Source organism: Mesoplodon bidens (assembly GCF_964165515.1).
Source record: "Mesoplodon bidens genome assembly, chromosome: 3".
Taxonomy (NCBI): domain Eukaryota; kingdom Metazoa; phylum Chordata; class Mammalia; order Artiodactyla; family Ziphiidae; genus Mesoplodon; species Mesoplodon bidens.
The window spans coordinates 148,831,420-148,844,932 of record NC_138178.1 but is presented as its reverse complement, the minus strand read 5'-3'; the positions used below and the strand labels follow the sequence as shown (position 1 = coordinate 148,844,932).

General features: G+C 42.5%; 1 protein-coding gene across 1 annotated transcript in view; it reads left to right on the top strand.

The window, feature by feature from the left end:
• Nucleotides 1–13,023, top strand: part of DPF3 (double PHD fingers 3) — a gene marked incomplete at both ends in the record, with an annotated part of 257,662 nt that extends 244,639 nt beyond the window's left edge. The window contains 3 exons of the mRNA XM_081229806.1: nt 2,055–2,167; nt 11,603–11,684; nt 12,419–13,023. Coding sequence (XP_081085932.1) covers nt 2,055–2,167; nt 11,603–11,684; nt 12,419–12,489 — 266 coding nt within the window. The remainder of the gene's footprint in view (nt 1–2,054; nt 2,168–11,602; nt 11,685–12,418) is intronic.
• Between the last annotated feature and the right edge of the window lie 490 nt (nt 13,024–13,513).

Here is a 13,513-nt window from a genome sequence, read left to right as displayed (position 1 = left end):
TAGGTATGTGTGTAGTTTATTAATTTGAGTTCTCTCTGACCAGACTAGAGGGATTTGGGGGTGGGGGTCTTGCTCACCACTGTATCTTTTCTGTCTAGTGCCATGGCTGGCCTAACAGATGTTCAATAAACCCTAGTTCATGAACAATTACTGTAAGCTGGCTGGTTGTGGCTGGGTGTGCCCTAAGGCCATGGAACAGGGCAACATCAACCTGCTGTTCTAGGTATATGCTCCATGAATTCATCTTCAACCTTCTCAGGTGTCCTATCTGAGAACCTGGGCATCTATGGCCCAGACCACCTAGAATCTCAAACGGGTATTTCCTCTCCTATTCCCATCCCAGTGTTCTGTGTGAGAGACCAGAAGAGGGAACAACCCTGGCTAGTGTTCTTCTTAGACAGATCTTTGAGATGCTGTCAGGAATATCAGCTGGATGTTCATCCAGGCTTTTAACGTAAGGCTTTGCTCTCCCCAGGGTCACTGGCATGGTGTCAGTTTGAGAGGGTTATTCAGAGCTGTGAGGGTTTCTCAGTTTCATGGCTCCTGAGAAGTCCTAGAAATGCTTTTAGATCAGTCCTCTCCTCAATGCTCCCACCTGCTATTTGCTAGGTGTCCCCAACTCCCCTCACCATGAGTCATTCGGTCCCCACTCTCACTCTCAGAGATAACTCAGTGTGGTTTGCATTGGTGTCGGCCCAGATCTGAAGGGTCCTTATATTAACTGAATAGACAGTATTTCCCCCAAAGGACCGTGATAGATCTCTGTGAGGGTTTGGAAAAGAAGAAAGGGGGGCCTCCTGCTGGGATGTGGCTTTGCCAAGGAGTGGTGGTACCGCGTGCGATCTTGACTGTCTGTGGGGGACACTGGGTTGGACACTGTGTTGGTTGCCCCTAATTGGTGCCCCATCTATACTATCCTTCTTTAGAAGCTCACAATCCCTCACGTGAAAGAGGCGACACACGCACTATATGGTGGACTTGGCAGAATTGGGAGAAGGGTGAACCCCTAGCAATAGGCAAAACTGTCAATTCTTTTGTGACAGAGTCAGTAAAGGGCTTTGCCCAGGGTGTCTGGCCAGATCCCTGTCTGATTCACAGCCCTGGGAAACTGGGGGACATCATCCAAGTTTCCCTTCCCTGCCAAATAGGAGGTCAAGGTCCTCACATTCTGTGGCTCACAGTTGTCCTTCTGCTGCTGGTGTCTCTCTTTTGGGTGGACGGTGGCTGAGAGCAGAGCCCAGCTCTGCAGGCCAAGCCTCCGGTGTAGGTCTGCTGGGGCTGGGTCCTCTAAGGTCACATTGATGTCCCTCCCTGCTCTTGCCATTGGCTTGGCTAACGTGATACATAGGATGGAGAGAAGAGTTAGAGCCAGTGACGAGGCCTTTCAGGATAGACCTGGCTGTTGTGCGCCCTTGCAGTGATGCTCCATTTCTTCGCCCTCCCTGCCAGGCTGCTTCCCCCCATAGAGCCTGTTACTGTGCAGGGCACGGGCTTCTGCTTGTCCCCTGGGCGTGGGTAGCAGCGTAGTGCCTCCCAGTGCCCCCCGAGCTCTGTCTCCAGGAGCCTCACATGTTCCCTCTGATCTCCTCCCCGGTGCCCTAAGGCAGTGTGCACAGCTTTGCAGGTCAGAAGGCTCAGCTGCAAATAGCCCATATGTGTCACCTCCCACCACAACTGATGCCGGGGAGATAATGCTGCTGACTCTCATGGTGTCGCCTTGTGCTGTGCGATTTCCTTTCTCTTTCTCTCTGATCACCACTTTCTGTCCTCATCAATTGGTTACATCTCTGGGGGAACATGGCTCTTAGGGCAAGAGGACTTGGATGACATCTCTCCCCAGCAAAAGGCTTAATACCTACTTCTCTCTTTGGGCATTGATCTGATGTAACTGTGGGTGGTGGTGAGGATGGTGGGTAGGGCTCCAGCCAGGCTCCCACTTTACTCCACAACCCGTGCTACCCCACCCTCCCTCCAAGTTGGCCATGATGTTGTGGCATTGGGGGGTGACAGGTCAGACCCTCTGGCCCTAATGCTGCCATTTCTGCTTCCTTCAGGTCACCCCACCTGCCTGCAGTTCACCCTGAACATGACCGAGGCTGTCAAGACCTACAAGTGGCAGTGCATAGAGTGCAAATCCTGTATCCTCTGTGGGACCTCGGAGAATGATGTGAGTGTGGGGCTTCCCGCATGGGAGGGAGCTGGGAGTCCTTTGAGGATTGGAGAGGAAGGCAGGATTCTCATCACTGGATTCCTGGGGAAAATATCCATCAAGACCTCCTTCTTGACTTTTTCCCCGAGGACCCTTGGGACCCTTGTGCTACAGGGACCTTGGGTACTCTTCATGCCTGTGGAGAGGGGTGCAGGAGGTGATGGCCAGAGGCTGCCTTGCTGGCCGTTAGGCCTCATGGGTTCATTGATAGACAATGGTGCCCACTGCTTATGGTTGGGATGTGTGCTTGACTCTTTACACCACATTCTGGAGTGTGTCATCTCACTTGGTCTAAATGTTAAGTATAATAGATGCAGAATTTTAAAAAACCCACATTTTGTTATGGACAATTTCAAATATACACAAAGATAGAGAAAATAGTGAAACTGAGGTACCCTCATCACTAGCTTCAACAATGATCAATACATGTCCAATCCTGTTTTGTAAATATTGCCACCTCTTTCTCCACGATATTATAGTCCTAGTCATAATATCATTTCACCTGTAAATACCATATGTGTCTAAAAAAATAAGGACTTATGTTTTACAGATTGTGAATATACTTATTTTCAAGTTAAAAAAAGATAAGGACTTAATTATTAACAAAAAACCCCAAAATATTAACAATAATATTTTAAAAAATCAATAATTCCTTAATATAATGAAACATCCAGTCAACATTCCTATTGCCTCAATTGTCTTAAACATTGTGTTAATAATCTTAAATTGTTTTAAAATGTTTTTATTTACAATGTATTTGAATTGGGATTCAAATGAGACTCATACATTGCAATTAGTTGATATGTCTTTAAAGTTTCTTAATATATAGGGTTTCCTTCTATCTTGATCTTTTTTTCCCCTTGATTTTTTTGGTTGAAGAAATCAATTTATTTGTTCAATAGAGTTTCCCATGACTGTATTTTACTAACTGCATCCCTGTGGTGGTGTTTGACATTTTCCTCTGTCTCTTGTATTTCTTGTACATTGGTGCTTAGAGCTAGAGGCTTGATCACATCCAGGTTCTCTTTCTTTTTCTCTGTCTCTTTCTGTCTCTGTCTCTAAACTATATAAATAGCAAGACTACTTCATAAATAATGAAGTTACTTTCATCAGGATGTATGTAATACCTGGTGTCTCTCTTTTCATAACGGTAGCATCTTCGACTACACTGACTATTTCATTAGGGATTGCAAATAGTGATGTTCTTATGCCATAATTTCTTCTTTGTTTGTTAGCTAGAATAATTCTATAAAGAGAAACTTTTCCAACCTCATATTTGGTTACCTTCATGTATAGATTATATAGAAAAAGCAGGATAAATACTAGATTCTTTCCCTTTATTTATAAGTTTTCAAAATAAGGGGTGGATTCAACATGTATTCATGATCAAACCCTCAAGAAAATAGAAATTGTGGGATATTTTCTTAACATGATAAACTTTTCATACCTTAGAACTAAAGCCATTGTCTTATTTAATGGAGAAATACTAGAGGCATTTCTGCTAAGATCAGGAACCAGATAAGGATGCCCACTATCTCTATTACTATTCATAATTTTTCTAGAGATATTAGCTAATGCAATTAGGCAAGAGAAAACAGTAAGTATAAGAATGGCAACAAAGTAGAAAGTTTTTCTCTATTTCATAACTTTAATAGTATATCTGGGAAAGTCTAGAGAATCAATAATAAAGCTAACTCAAAACATTAAAGGTAGCAGGATATAAAATTACCATACAAAAATTAATAGCTTTCATATGCACAAATAATAACCAGTTAGAAGACATTATGGTAGAGAAACTCTACTTACAGTAGCAACAAATAAGAAATATTTAGAAATAAACTTAACAGTAAGTATGTAAAACCTAAATAAAGAAAAATTTTAAATGCTTTTGAAGAGGCATAGAAATAGATTTGAACAAATGAAAAGACATTGTGTGACCTTGGATAGAATGACTCAACATTGTAAAGATCTCAGTTCTTCCTAAGTTAATTTACAAATTTGATTCAAACCCAATAAAAGCACCAACATACTTTTTAATGGAACTAGACAAGTTGATACTAAAGTTCATATGGAAAAACAAACATGCAAGAATAGCCAAGGAAACACTGAAAAACAACAAATTATGGAGGGAGTCTAGCCCTGCTAGATATTAAAACATACTGTAATGCCTCTGAAATTAAAACACTATGGACAAAAAGACCAGTGGAATGGAATAGAAAACCCACAAATCGACCCAACTACATACGGACATTTAGTATAAAATAAAGGTTGTATCTAAAATTACTGGATCAAAGATGGACATTTTCATGAACAGTGCTGGGACAATAGGGTAACCATTTGGGAAAAGATAAAATTAGGTCCACATCTCATGTAATATGTAAGAACAGCCTTCAAGTGGACTGGGAATATAAATATAAAAAATAAAACCATACTAGTAATAGAAGAAAACATGGATGAATTTCTCTTTAAATATAAGGAAAGATTTCCTGTGACTCAAAATTCGGAAGGAATAAAAGAAAATGTTGACAAATCTGACCACATAAACATTTACATAGTAAAAAAACAATAAAGTAAAAAAACAACTGACAAAATGGGAGAAAATATTTGCATCATATACCACAGATAAAGGTGGCAATATATAAAGAGCTCTTAAAATTTGAGGGACAAGGGACCATAAACCTGACAGAAAATGTGAAAAAGATATGAAAAACAGTTCACAAAAGATATAAAAATGACTCTTAAATGTTTGCAAAAAAAATGTTTGAATGCACTCATAATTAAAGAAATTAAAATGTAAACAAAACTGAGATATCATTTCTTACCCATAAGATTGGGGAAAAAATATATGGCAGTGCATTCTGTTAATGAAGCTGTGGGAAAGGTGGCACTGTTATATATTGTCAGTGGGAATACAAAGTGGTACAACCCTTCTGGAGGGAAATTTAGCCATACCTAACACAGCTACTGTGCACTTAACTTTTGACTCAGCTCTCTCACCTATAGGAATCTACCCTAAAGATATACCCACAACTCTATGAAAATACACATGTGTAAGGTTATTCATAGTCACACTGTTTATAACTGGAAAATATTGGAAATGACCTAAGTGCTTATACACAAAATGGTTGAATAAAGGATGGCACAATGAAGTACTAGGCATTTGTAAAACAACAACAACATGATGTAGATCTTTATGAATTAACATGGAGTGATTTCCAGAATATATTGTTAAATAAAAAAGCACAGTAAAAATGATATCTACAGTAAGCTGCCATTCTTGCAAGAAAGGCATAAGAAAATATACATATATCTATTTACTTGTGTGAAAGAAATACAGGAAGGATAAGCAAAAAACTAAAGAGATTGGTTATCTACAGGGTAGGTGGGAATGGGGTAGAAAGAATGGGGAAATGGGGGTGGGATAGTAGGGATGGGGGGTAACACTTCTCTGAAAATGCCTTTTTGTATAGCTCTTTGAACCAAGGTATTGTTTCACATACCCTCAAGACAAATACTGAAATTCAACCAGGAGGTGGGGGAAGCGAAAATGGAATATGAACAGTAACAAATGAACTTAACTATAAGATAAATAGTAACATGGCCATACTGAAGGGTAGGGAAGGAAAAAATTAACCTAGATAACTTTGGAAAGTAGTATTTGACTGTGTATTCTAAGGCTAAAGACAGAAATGACTATACACATATTATATGCTAGTTAGTAAATTTGTTTCTCACAGGCATGTGAGTTAGTCATTCTGAAACTACTTGATGTGTCTGCAGGTCTGAACTGATACCTATATATTGTGAATAATGAGAGCCAGGTTTCCCAATGTCAGAGAAAGAAAAATCAAATAAAGGGCGAAGGCTAGACTGAACCCTGTGGTCCTGGGTTGGAATAGGGGGTATCAGTATGAATTTATGCTTTTAAATATAATATATTTTGTTTGTATATTATATATCTATAACTATTTATATGTACACACACATGTGGATAAATACAGAAATAAATATAGATGTGCACCTACACGTACATTTATTTCCTAACTCTGTCGTAAGGGCCTAGAAGCAATGACAACCCAGAAACAATGAGGACCCATAGCACCCAGATATTGGTTTCTAAATACCATTCTCCAGTAAAAGGAGCCAGGGATTCTTGGAGAAATGGCTGGAGCTGGGAAAATGTAAGAGGAGGCCGGAGCCTCCTGTGGTACTAGAAAGTAAGGAGGTGCTAAAAAATTGGTAAAGGACATAGGAGCCAACTTGAAGGAGTTCCTAATGGCCCAATCTGGGACAATTTGAGCAACAAAGTAAATAATGATAGTATTGGATTATAACCCAAAGACAAAATAAATATTCATATTAACATTTTAAAAATTGAATAAGTGAATGAATTAATGAATGAATGGGGAAGAGGTAAACTCTTCCTTAGAGCAGGATTACAATTAATGAATGTAGAGGGAAGAGGGAAATCACCAGTAGGCAAACATCATGGTATGGTTGTTGTAAGCAAGAATCATCAACTGATGCTAAAATTAGCAGGCAAAAGTATGATGAGAAGCAGAATATTTGCTTGATCTCAAAGTATCTCCCCCACCCGATTACTTATTATATGTTACAAAGGGAAAAACCATAACTTTACAGTGGAAAAACTACACTACAGATACTATACTACCTTAACTATAGGATCAGAGTAACATTGCTAGTAATAAGATACATTGGTGTCCATGCCCCCAATAAGATGCACTGAGAAGATCTCCTCTTATGGAAAAAAGATCAGACAAACTCAGCCTGAGTGACTTTCTACAAAATCACTGGCCTGGACTCTTCGAAAGTGTCAAAGTCATGAAAGACAAAGAAACCAAGGAACTGTCACACATTCAGGGCACTAAGAATACCTAACAACTAAATGGAATGTAGGATCCTGAATTGAATCCTGGGGAAAAGGATGTAAGTGGGGAAAAATACTGGTGAAATTCAAATGAGGTGATGTCTGCAGATTAGTCAATAGTGTCATGCTAATGGCAATGGTGATTCCCTGTTTTTCATGATTGTACTGTGGTAATGTAAGATGTTAACTTTAGGGGAAGTTCAGTAAAGTGTGTGCAGAAACTGTATCATTTTTGCAACTTTTCTCTAAGACTAAAATTATTTCAATATAATAAATTAAAAAATGATGGGATGTTTCCCTAGCATCTAACAAAAGTGACAAAGTTTTAAAAAAATAGTATCTTTATGGACTCGAGGATTTATACATACTTGTTTTATTTCAATCCATTGCAGTTAAAATTGTCCCATCTTTGGGACTGTGTTCCCACTTTTGTTCCAGTGGGGACACAGTTTGGATCCTGAGTCCTTCTGACATGACCTCAGTAGTATTTGTTTTTTGTTTTTTTAGTATTTATTTATTTTTTGGCTGCGTCAGGTCTGCACACGGGATCTTTTGTTGCAGCGTGCAGGCTCTTTGTTGAGGTACAGGGGCTCCAGAGAGAGCGGGCTCAGTAATTGTGGAATGCAGGCTCAGTTGCCCCGCGGCATGTGGGATCTTAGTTCCCCGACCAGGGATCGAACAGGCGTCCTCAGCATTGCAAGACGGATTCTTAACCGCTGGACTACCAGGGAAGTCCCTACCTCAGTAGTATTTGTTTCCTTGCTTTCCAATATGTAGCGATACTTATACATTTCATGCCCCAGACCTGGAATCAGCCATTTCTCCAATGACTCCTGGTTCCTTTTAGTGGGCAATGGTTTTTAGAAGATATAATATGGGCGATGGGGTGCTAATTTTTACTGCATTAGTCATTGTTTGGGGGCATTTTCAACGGACAGAGCTAGAAAATAGGTTTTGCTTGTTTTAAAGATAAAATACACTGTGAATTTGCACTGATACTTCCAATTCATTGCCAGAACGAATTATAGGGTTTTTACTTAAGCTTATCACTCTTACATCTGTATTTTCTTTTAACCATGTCAAAATTTTTGCTTCTCATTACCAACATAACCACTCATTTGACACACACATAGAATATCAATTCCACTATTAACAACACTAATATGATTGCTGAAAAGAAATATATATATGTATGTATATGTATATGCATATTCGCACTTGTTTTTGTCCTTAAGATATATTTGACTGAGGTGGTACAGTCCAACTACTTGTTTCCAAGTCACTTGGAATAGTTTCTTTCTGTGTGGTTATGCCACCAACTAGTACATGATTAGATTCATTTGTTTCATTTTTCTTCCTTTTTTTTTTTTTTTTTTTAGTGACAGTTACCATGTGAATTTTGCTTTATGACCATGTAAAATATTTACTGGCTCCAGAATCAAATTTTTTAAAATAAACAGTATGTTCAAAGAAATCTAACATCTATCCCTACCTCTTTTACACTCTGCTTATAGGACCATTTTTAAAAATTATGGTTTATGTTTCTATTTTGTTAAATGGAAATGTGTATGTGCACATGAATCTATAAGAAAGTGGATGCATTTTCTTAGAAAATGGTAGAAAGATATACCTGTTTTCTTTACTTTGTGTTTTCACTGAATATCCTGGAGGTTACTCCACAGCAATGTACAGACATAATCTTAACTCCTTCCTACAGTTGCATAGTTCTTCATTAGTTTATTCAACCAGTCCTTTATTGATAGACATTTGGGTTGATTCTGGTCTTTGGCTTTACAAATAGTGTTCATGTAGAGGTTTTTTGTTGACTTGGCAGAACCTTAGAGGAGGAATCAAGGAGTGAGGCTGCTTGGGCAATAGGGGGTTCCTCTCACATAGCCAGGGATTTACCCTGCACATCCCAGAAAGGGATTCCCATTCTACTGGAACTGTAGCCATAGGTGAATTCTGGTTCTTGACTACTTGGGAGTAAGATGTCCTTAAATGGTGTTTCTCATGGGGGTCCGCATGAGCTGGGGGTTTTTTGGTGGTTTTGGCTGGCAATTATCTGAGAAGCAAGTGGAAAAGAAGAGAATATGGTGCTAGACAATGATCAACCCATGAAAGAGACATTTAAACCCACAGATGCCTTGGTTTCCCTTTGGGAAAGTCCAATCCAGGATATTCTACCTCCTTGTATTTCTCGTGTCAGCACTAGAGTAGGAGTTATCAATGTATTTCAGATATTACTAATACTGTTTCTCACAAGTCTCTCCCTGTTTTCTGTCCCTATCCTAACTGTTTTCTCCTTGTATTATCCCTAAATCATATGGTCATTTAGCTTATTTCAGCTCCAACAATAATGGTGTAACTCTTTTGGAATTAACCACACTGTTCTGGTTTTCATCTTACCTTTCTGACTGCTGTTTCTTAGTCTCTTTCTTCTCTGCCTGGGCCTTAGCTTTGGTGTTCCCCAAGCATCTATTCTTGGCCTTCTCCTCAGTAACTGTTTTGAGTCCTTGATTTTTCAGAAAATTCAACGAAAGCTATGGATTTACCCTTTGCTCAGAAAAATGTACCTCTGTACCTATACACAGAGTTGTGCATATAATTTCAAGGAGTTCGTGAACACCCCTCCATGAGCACAAGTTCAAAGACATCTGCTCTCACGTACTCTGGGCTTCCCTTCCCAGGACCTCCAGTGCCATCTCATCACCAGTGACTCCCCAGTCCATATCTTACGTCCAGGCCTCTCTCCTGACCTCTAGCTGCCTCCAGGCACCCTCACCAGGTGATCTGTAGACCGATAGATCATGTTCATAGCTGAGGTTGCCTTCTGCCTCCCACAGGTCTGCTCCTCTGCCTACGCCTTAGTGGATGGCTACTTCGTTTGTCTTGCCGACCAAGCCACCACCTAGAAGACATCCTTGATTTCTTCCTTATCACTCTCTACATCTAATCAATTACTCTGAGATGGAAGCAAGCCCCTTTTCTCTCCCCCAAGCCACAACCCTAGTTCAGGCCACCATCATAAGTTATCTCTTACCTGGACGACTATAGTAGCCTCCTAAGTGGCCTTCTGGCCTTGAGAACCAATCCCTCTCCACCTGGATATCTTTTCTTATACAGCAGCTAGTGAGATCTTTCTATACTGCAAGTCTGACCATGTTATTCCTCTATTGCTAACTCTTCGAAAGCTTCCCATTGTCCTATTGAAAGGTCTTAGCATGATATTAAAAAAAAAGATCATTCATGATCTCTCCTGCCCCATTGCTTGCTCACAGGGGTTTTCAACTTCTATATCTACTTTTTCTAGGATCTCTACACTGGTGAGAGCCAAGGTGAGATTTGATACAGAACTTAACTTTGCAGACGTCTTATAAGCCATCAAAGCAGGCCCAAAGGTCACTGAATAGAACAGGGCTGAACCTGGAGAATGGGGACCAGATCACAAACACTTACTGAGTAGCTACTATGTGCAAGGAAGTTCTGAAGGAGATGCGGAGATGAGTAAGACAAGGTTCTGCCCCAAGGGCCTTGCAATCTATAAAGGAGTGGACAAAAGAGGCATGTTCCAAACGGACTGGTGTACATGTCTACCACATGCCAGGCTTTGTAGCATAAAGGAACGTGCAATTAAATGTCCTAAGGAAGAGAAAGTACTATGAGGATGCAAGAGGGGTCAGAGAAATTCCATTTGATGAAGATTAGTGAAGTCTAGTCTTTGTGGAAGAGAAGTGTTTGAAGACTCGAAGGGAGGGTAGGGAATGGTCCAGAAGAGAAGGGGTCAGGCACTGGGAGAGTCTCCAGGCAGAGGGAACTGCAGGAGCAAAGGTGCCTACTGTGTCCTTGGAAGTTAACCACAGCACCGGAGGGGACTGTTCTCATCTGGCTCCAGCCTCCAGCCCCCGAAGAGGCTTTTGAGAGCTGCAAGGTGGCATCACATCACTTGCGTTTCTCTAAACGTGCATAATGAAACCCTGAAAAAGTTCTGAGGTGTTATGGATGTTACCAGCAAGTATGGTTGCTGCCCATTGCACACATTGGAAGAGTGAGGTTGAGAGGAATTCAATTAAAATTTGCAAACGTTGAAAGTACTTTCTATGCACTAAGCAATCATCCTGGAGAACACAGAAATGCATGAAATTAGTTTTCCGCCCTTATGGAGGCAGAATTATTGGCTATGCGAGTTCAGAAGGATAAAGAATTCCTTTAAGCTTGGGTGTGAGGTGGTGGTCTAGGAAGGCTTCTTGGAGGAGCTATGATTTGAGCGGAACTCTTAAGTGGGAGTAGGATGCGCATAGTTTGGGAGACAGAGGGGGAAATTCCAGGTGTGGGCAAAGCACAAGGCATGTTCAAGGGACAGTGAGGACTCTAAATGGGGCCTGGAAAGGGGCGTCCAGGGAAGTTGATCAATGGAGATAAGGCAGGCGGAGTAGGTGGGGGCCAGATGTTGGTTCTAAATAATTCAAACATTCCTCCTCTCCTCCTACTTTGCATTCCACCAGGACCAGCTCCTCTTCTGCGATGACTGTGACCGCGGCTACCACATGTACTGTTTAAATCCCCCAGTGGCTGAGCCCCCAGAAGGTAATGGTGATGAAGTCAACAATAACAACAACAGCTACTTCTACCACTTACTGAGCCCTCACTAATGTGCAGGCCTTGTGCTAAGGGCTTTACCTGTCTTGTCTCATTTAATCGTCACAACCCTACGGAGCAGGTATGACCACTCCCATTTTACAGATGATGAAACTGAGGCACAGCTTAACCAGCTGAAATTTCAACTTGAGGGCCAAGGAGATGTTTCCCAGACATATGGCTGAGAGGGTGGGGGAGGTGTGAGCTTCTAGGGGAAGTGGTCCAGACCCGGTGATGCTGGTTAAGAGGCACAGCCAAGGATGGAGGGTCTTCACCGCAGTTCAACCCATCATCTCTGAGCACCTTCTGTTTTCCGAGCAGCTAAGCAACAGACTCCAGCACGTTTTCAGAACTGGGACTCGGTCTCTGAATCGTGAAAGTCAAACTAAAACAGGGCTTACAAAAAGGTTAGGGTCTGGGGCTTCCCTGGTGGTGCAGTGGTTGAGAGTCTGCCTGCCGATGCAGAGGACACGGGTTCGTGCCCCGGTCGGGGAAGATCCCACATGCCGCGGAGCGGCTGGGCCCGTGAGCCATGGCCGCTGAGCCTGCGCTCCGCAACGGGAGAGGCCACAGCAGTGAGAGGCCCGCGTACCGGCAAAAAAAAAAAAAAGAAGTTAGGGTCAAGGGGTGGGGCTTGAGGGTTGGGGGAGGGGCTGCTAGTAATGCCATCTCATTTTTTATAGGGAGCTGGAGCTGCCACTTATGCTGGGAACTGCTCAAAGAAAAAGCCTCAGCCTTCGGCTGCCAGGCCTAGGGCCACAAGTCACAGAATGTGGCTTGCCGCCGGAGAGGCTGAAGCAGAGCCCAGTTCAAACCAGATCGAGCCCCTACTCCCATATTTCCAGACAGACCAACTGTAAGGAACATCAGTAACCACAGAGGGCGTGGACACGTGGAACCGAGGGGGCGAGATATCTGCTGAACTCCTACACACAGGTTTCCGTTCTTCAGCCAGCCCCTCCTGTTTCTGCCAGAAAGATCGTAAACTTTTGAAGAAGGACCCCAGCCACAGCCCTGTGGACCCCCCTCACATTTACCCTAGCACTGCGGCCCTCTCACTGGTTCCCATTTAAGGAGCCACTGGTCCCATTTTGTGACCACCCATCAGTCACTCATGCGTGGTTTGGTGTTTTCTATCTATTGTGTTCCAAGAAATCTTCGCACAGCCTCCCTGCCCCCAGCTTAGCCTCTCCATCCTGAGCCTAGCAGAGGAGCAAAAGGCTCTGGAGAAGTTTTTATTTATTACAAGCCCCGCTGGAAACTTCTAGACTCGGAACCTAGAGGGCTGTCTAGACGTTGGAGCCCTGGAATACCTCCTTGTTCCTTGGTCCCTGTGAAGAGGAAGAGCTGCTTCCCCAGCAGATGTCCAGTGGCATCCACAGCCAGGGCGACCTCTTGATGGGGCTGGGGAGGGAGGGGGAGGCCCTGAGGGGTGGACGGAAATGCTGTGAAGATAATTCTGAGGCCCCACCATAGCCAGTCAGTATTTGCTGTCCATCAGGAGCGGCCTGGCAAGGCACCAGACCTTCAGAGCTGGGGCATCCTTGAGGAGAGACAGGCCACAGCCTGTGGCAGAGGGAGAGACCAAGACTCTGCCTTCCACTCAGCCTGGGTCTGGAGCATTCCCTGATGGGACTCAAGAACCAGGAAGGTGAGTGAAGGCTGCCAGGTCAAGAATCTGAATGTTGGTCCCAAGGACTGCAGCTCTGAGAAAGCCTCCAGTACTGATGTGACACTGCGAATTCCTTTTCCCAAGTAATTCCTTCCTTCCACATAGT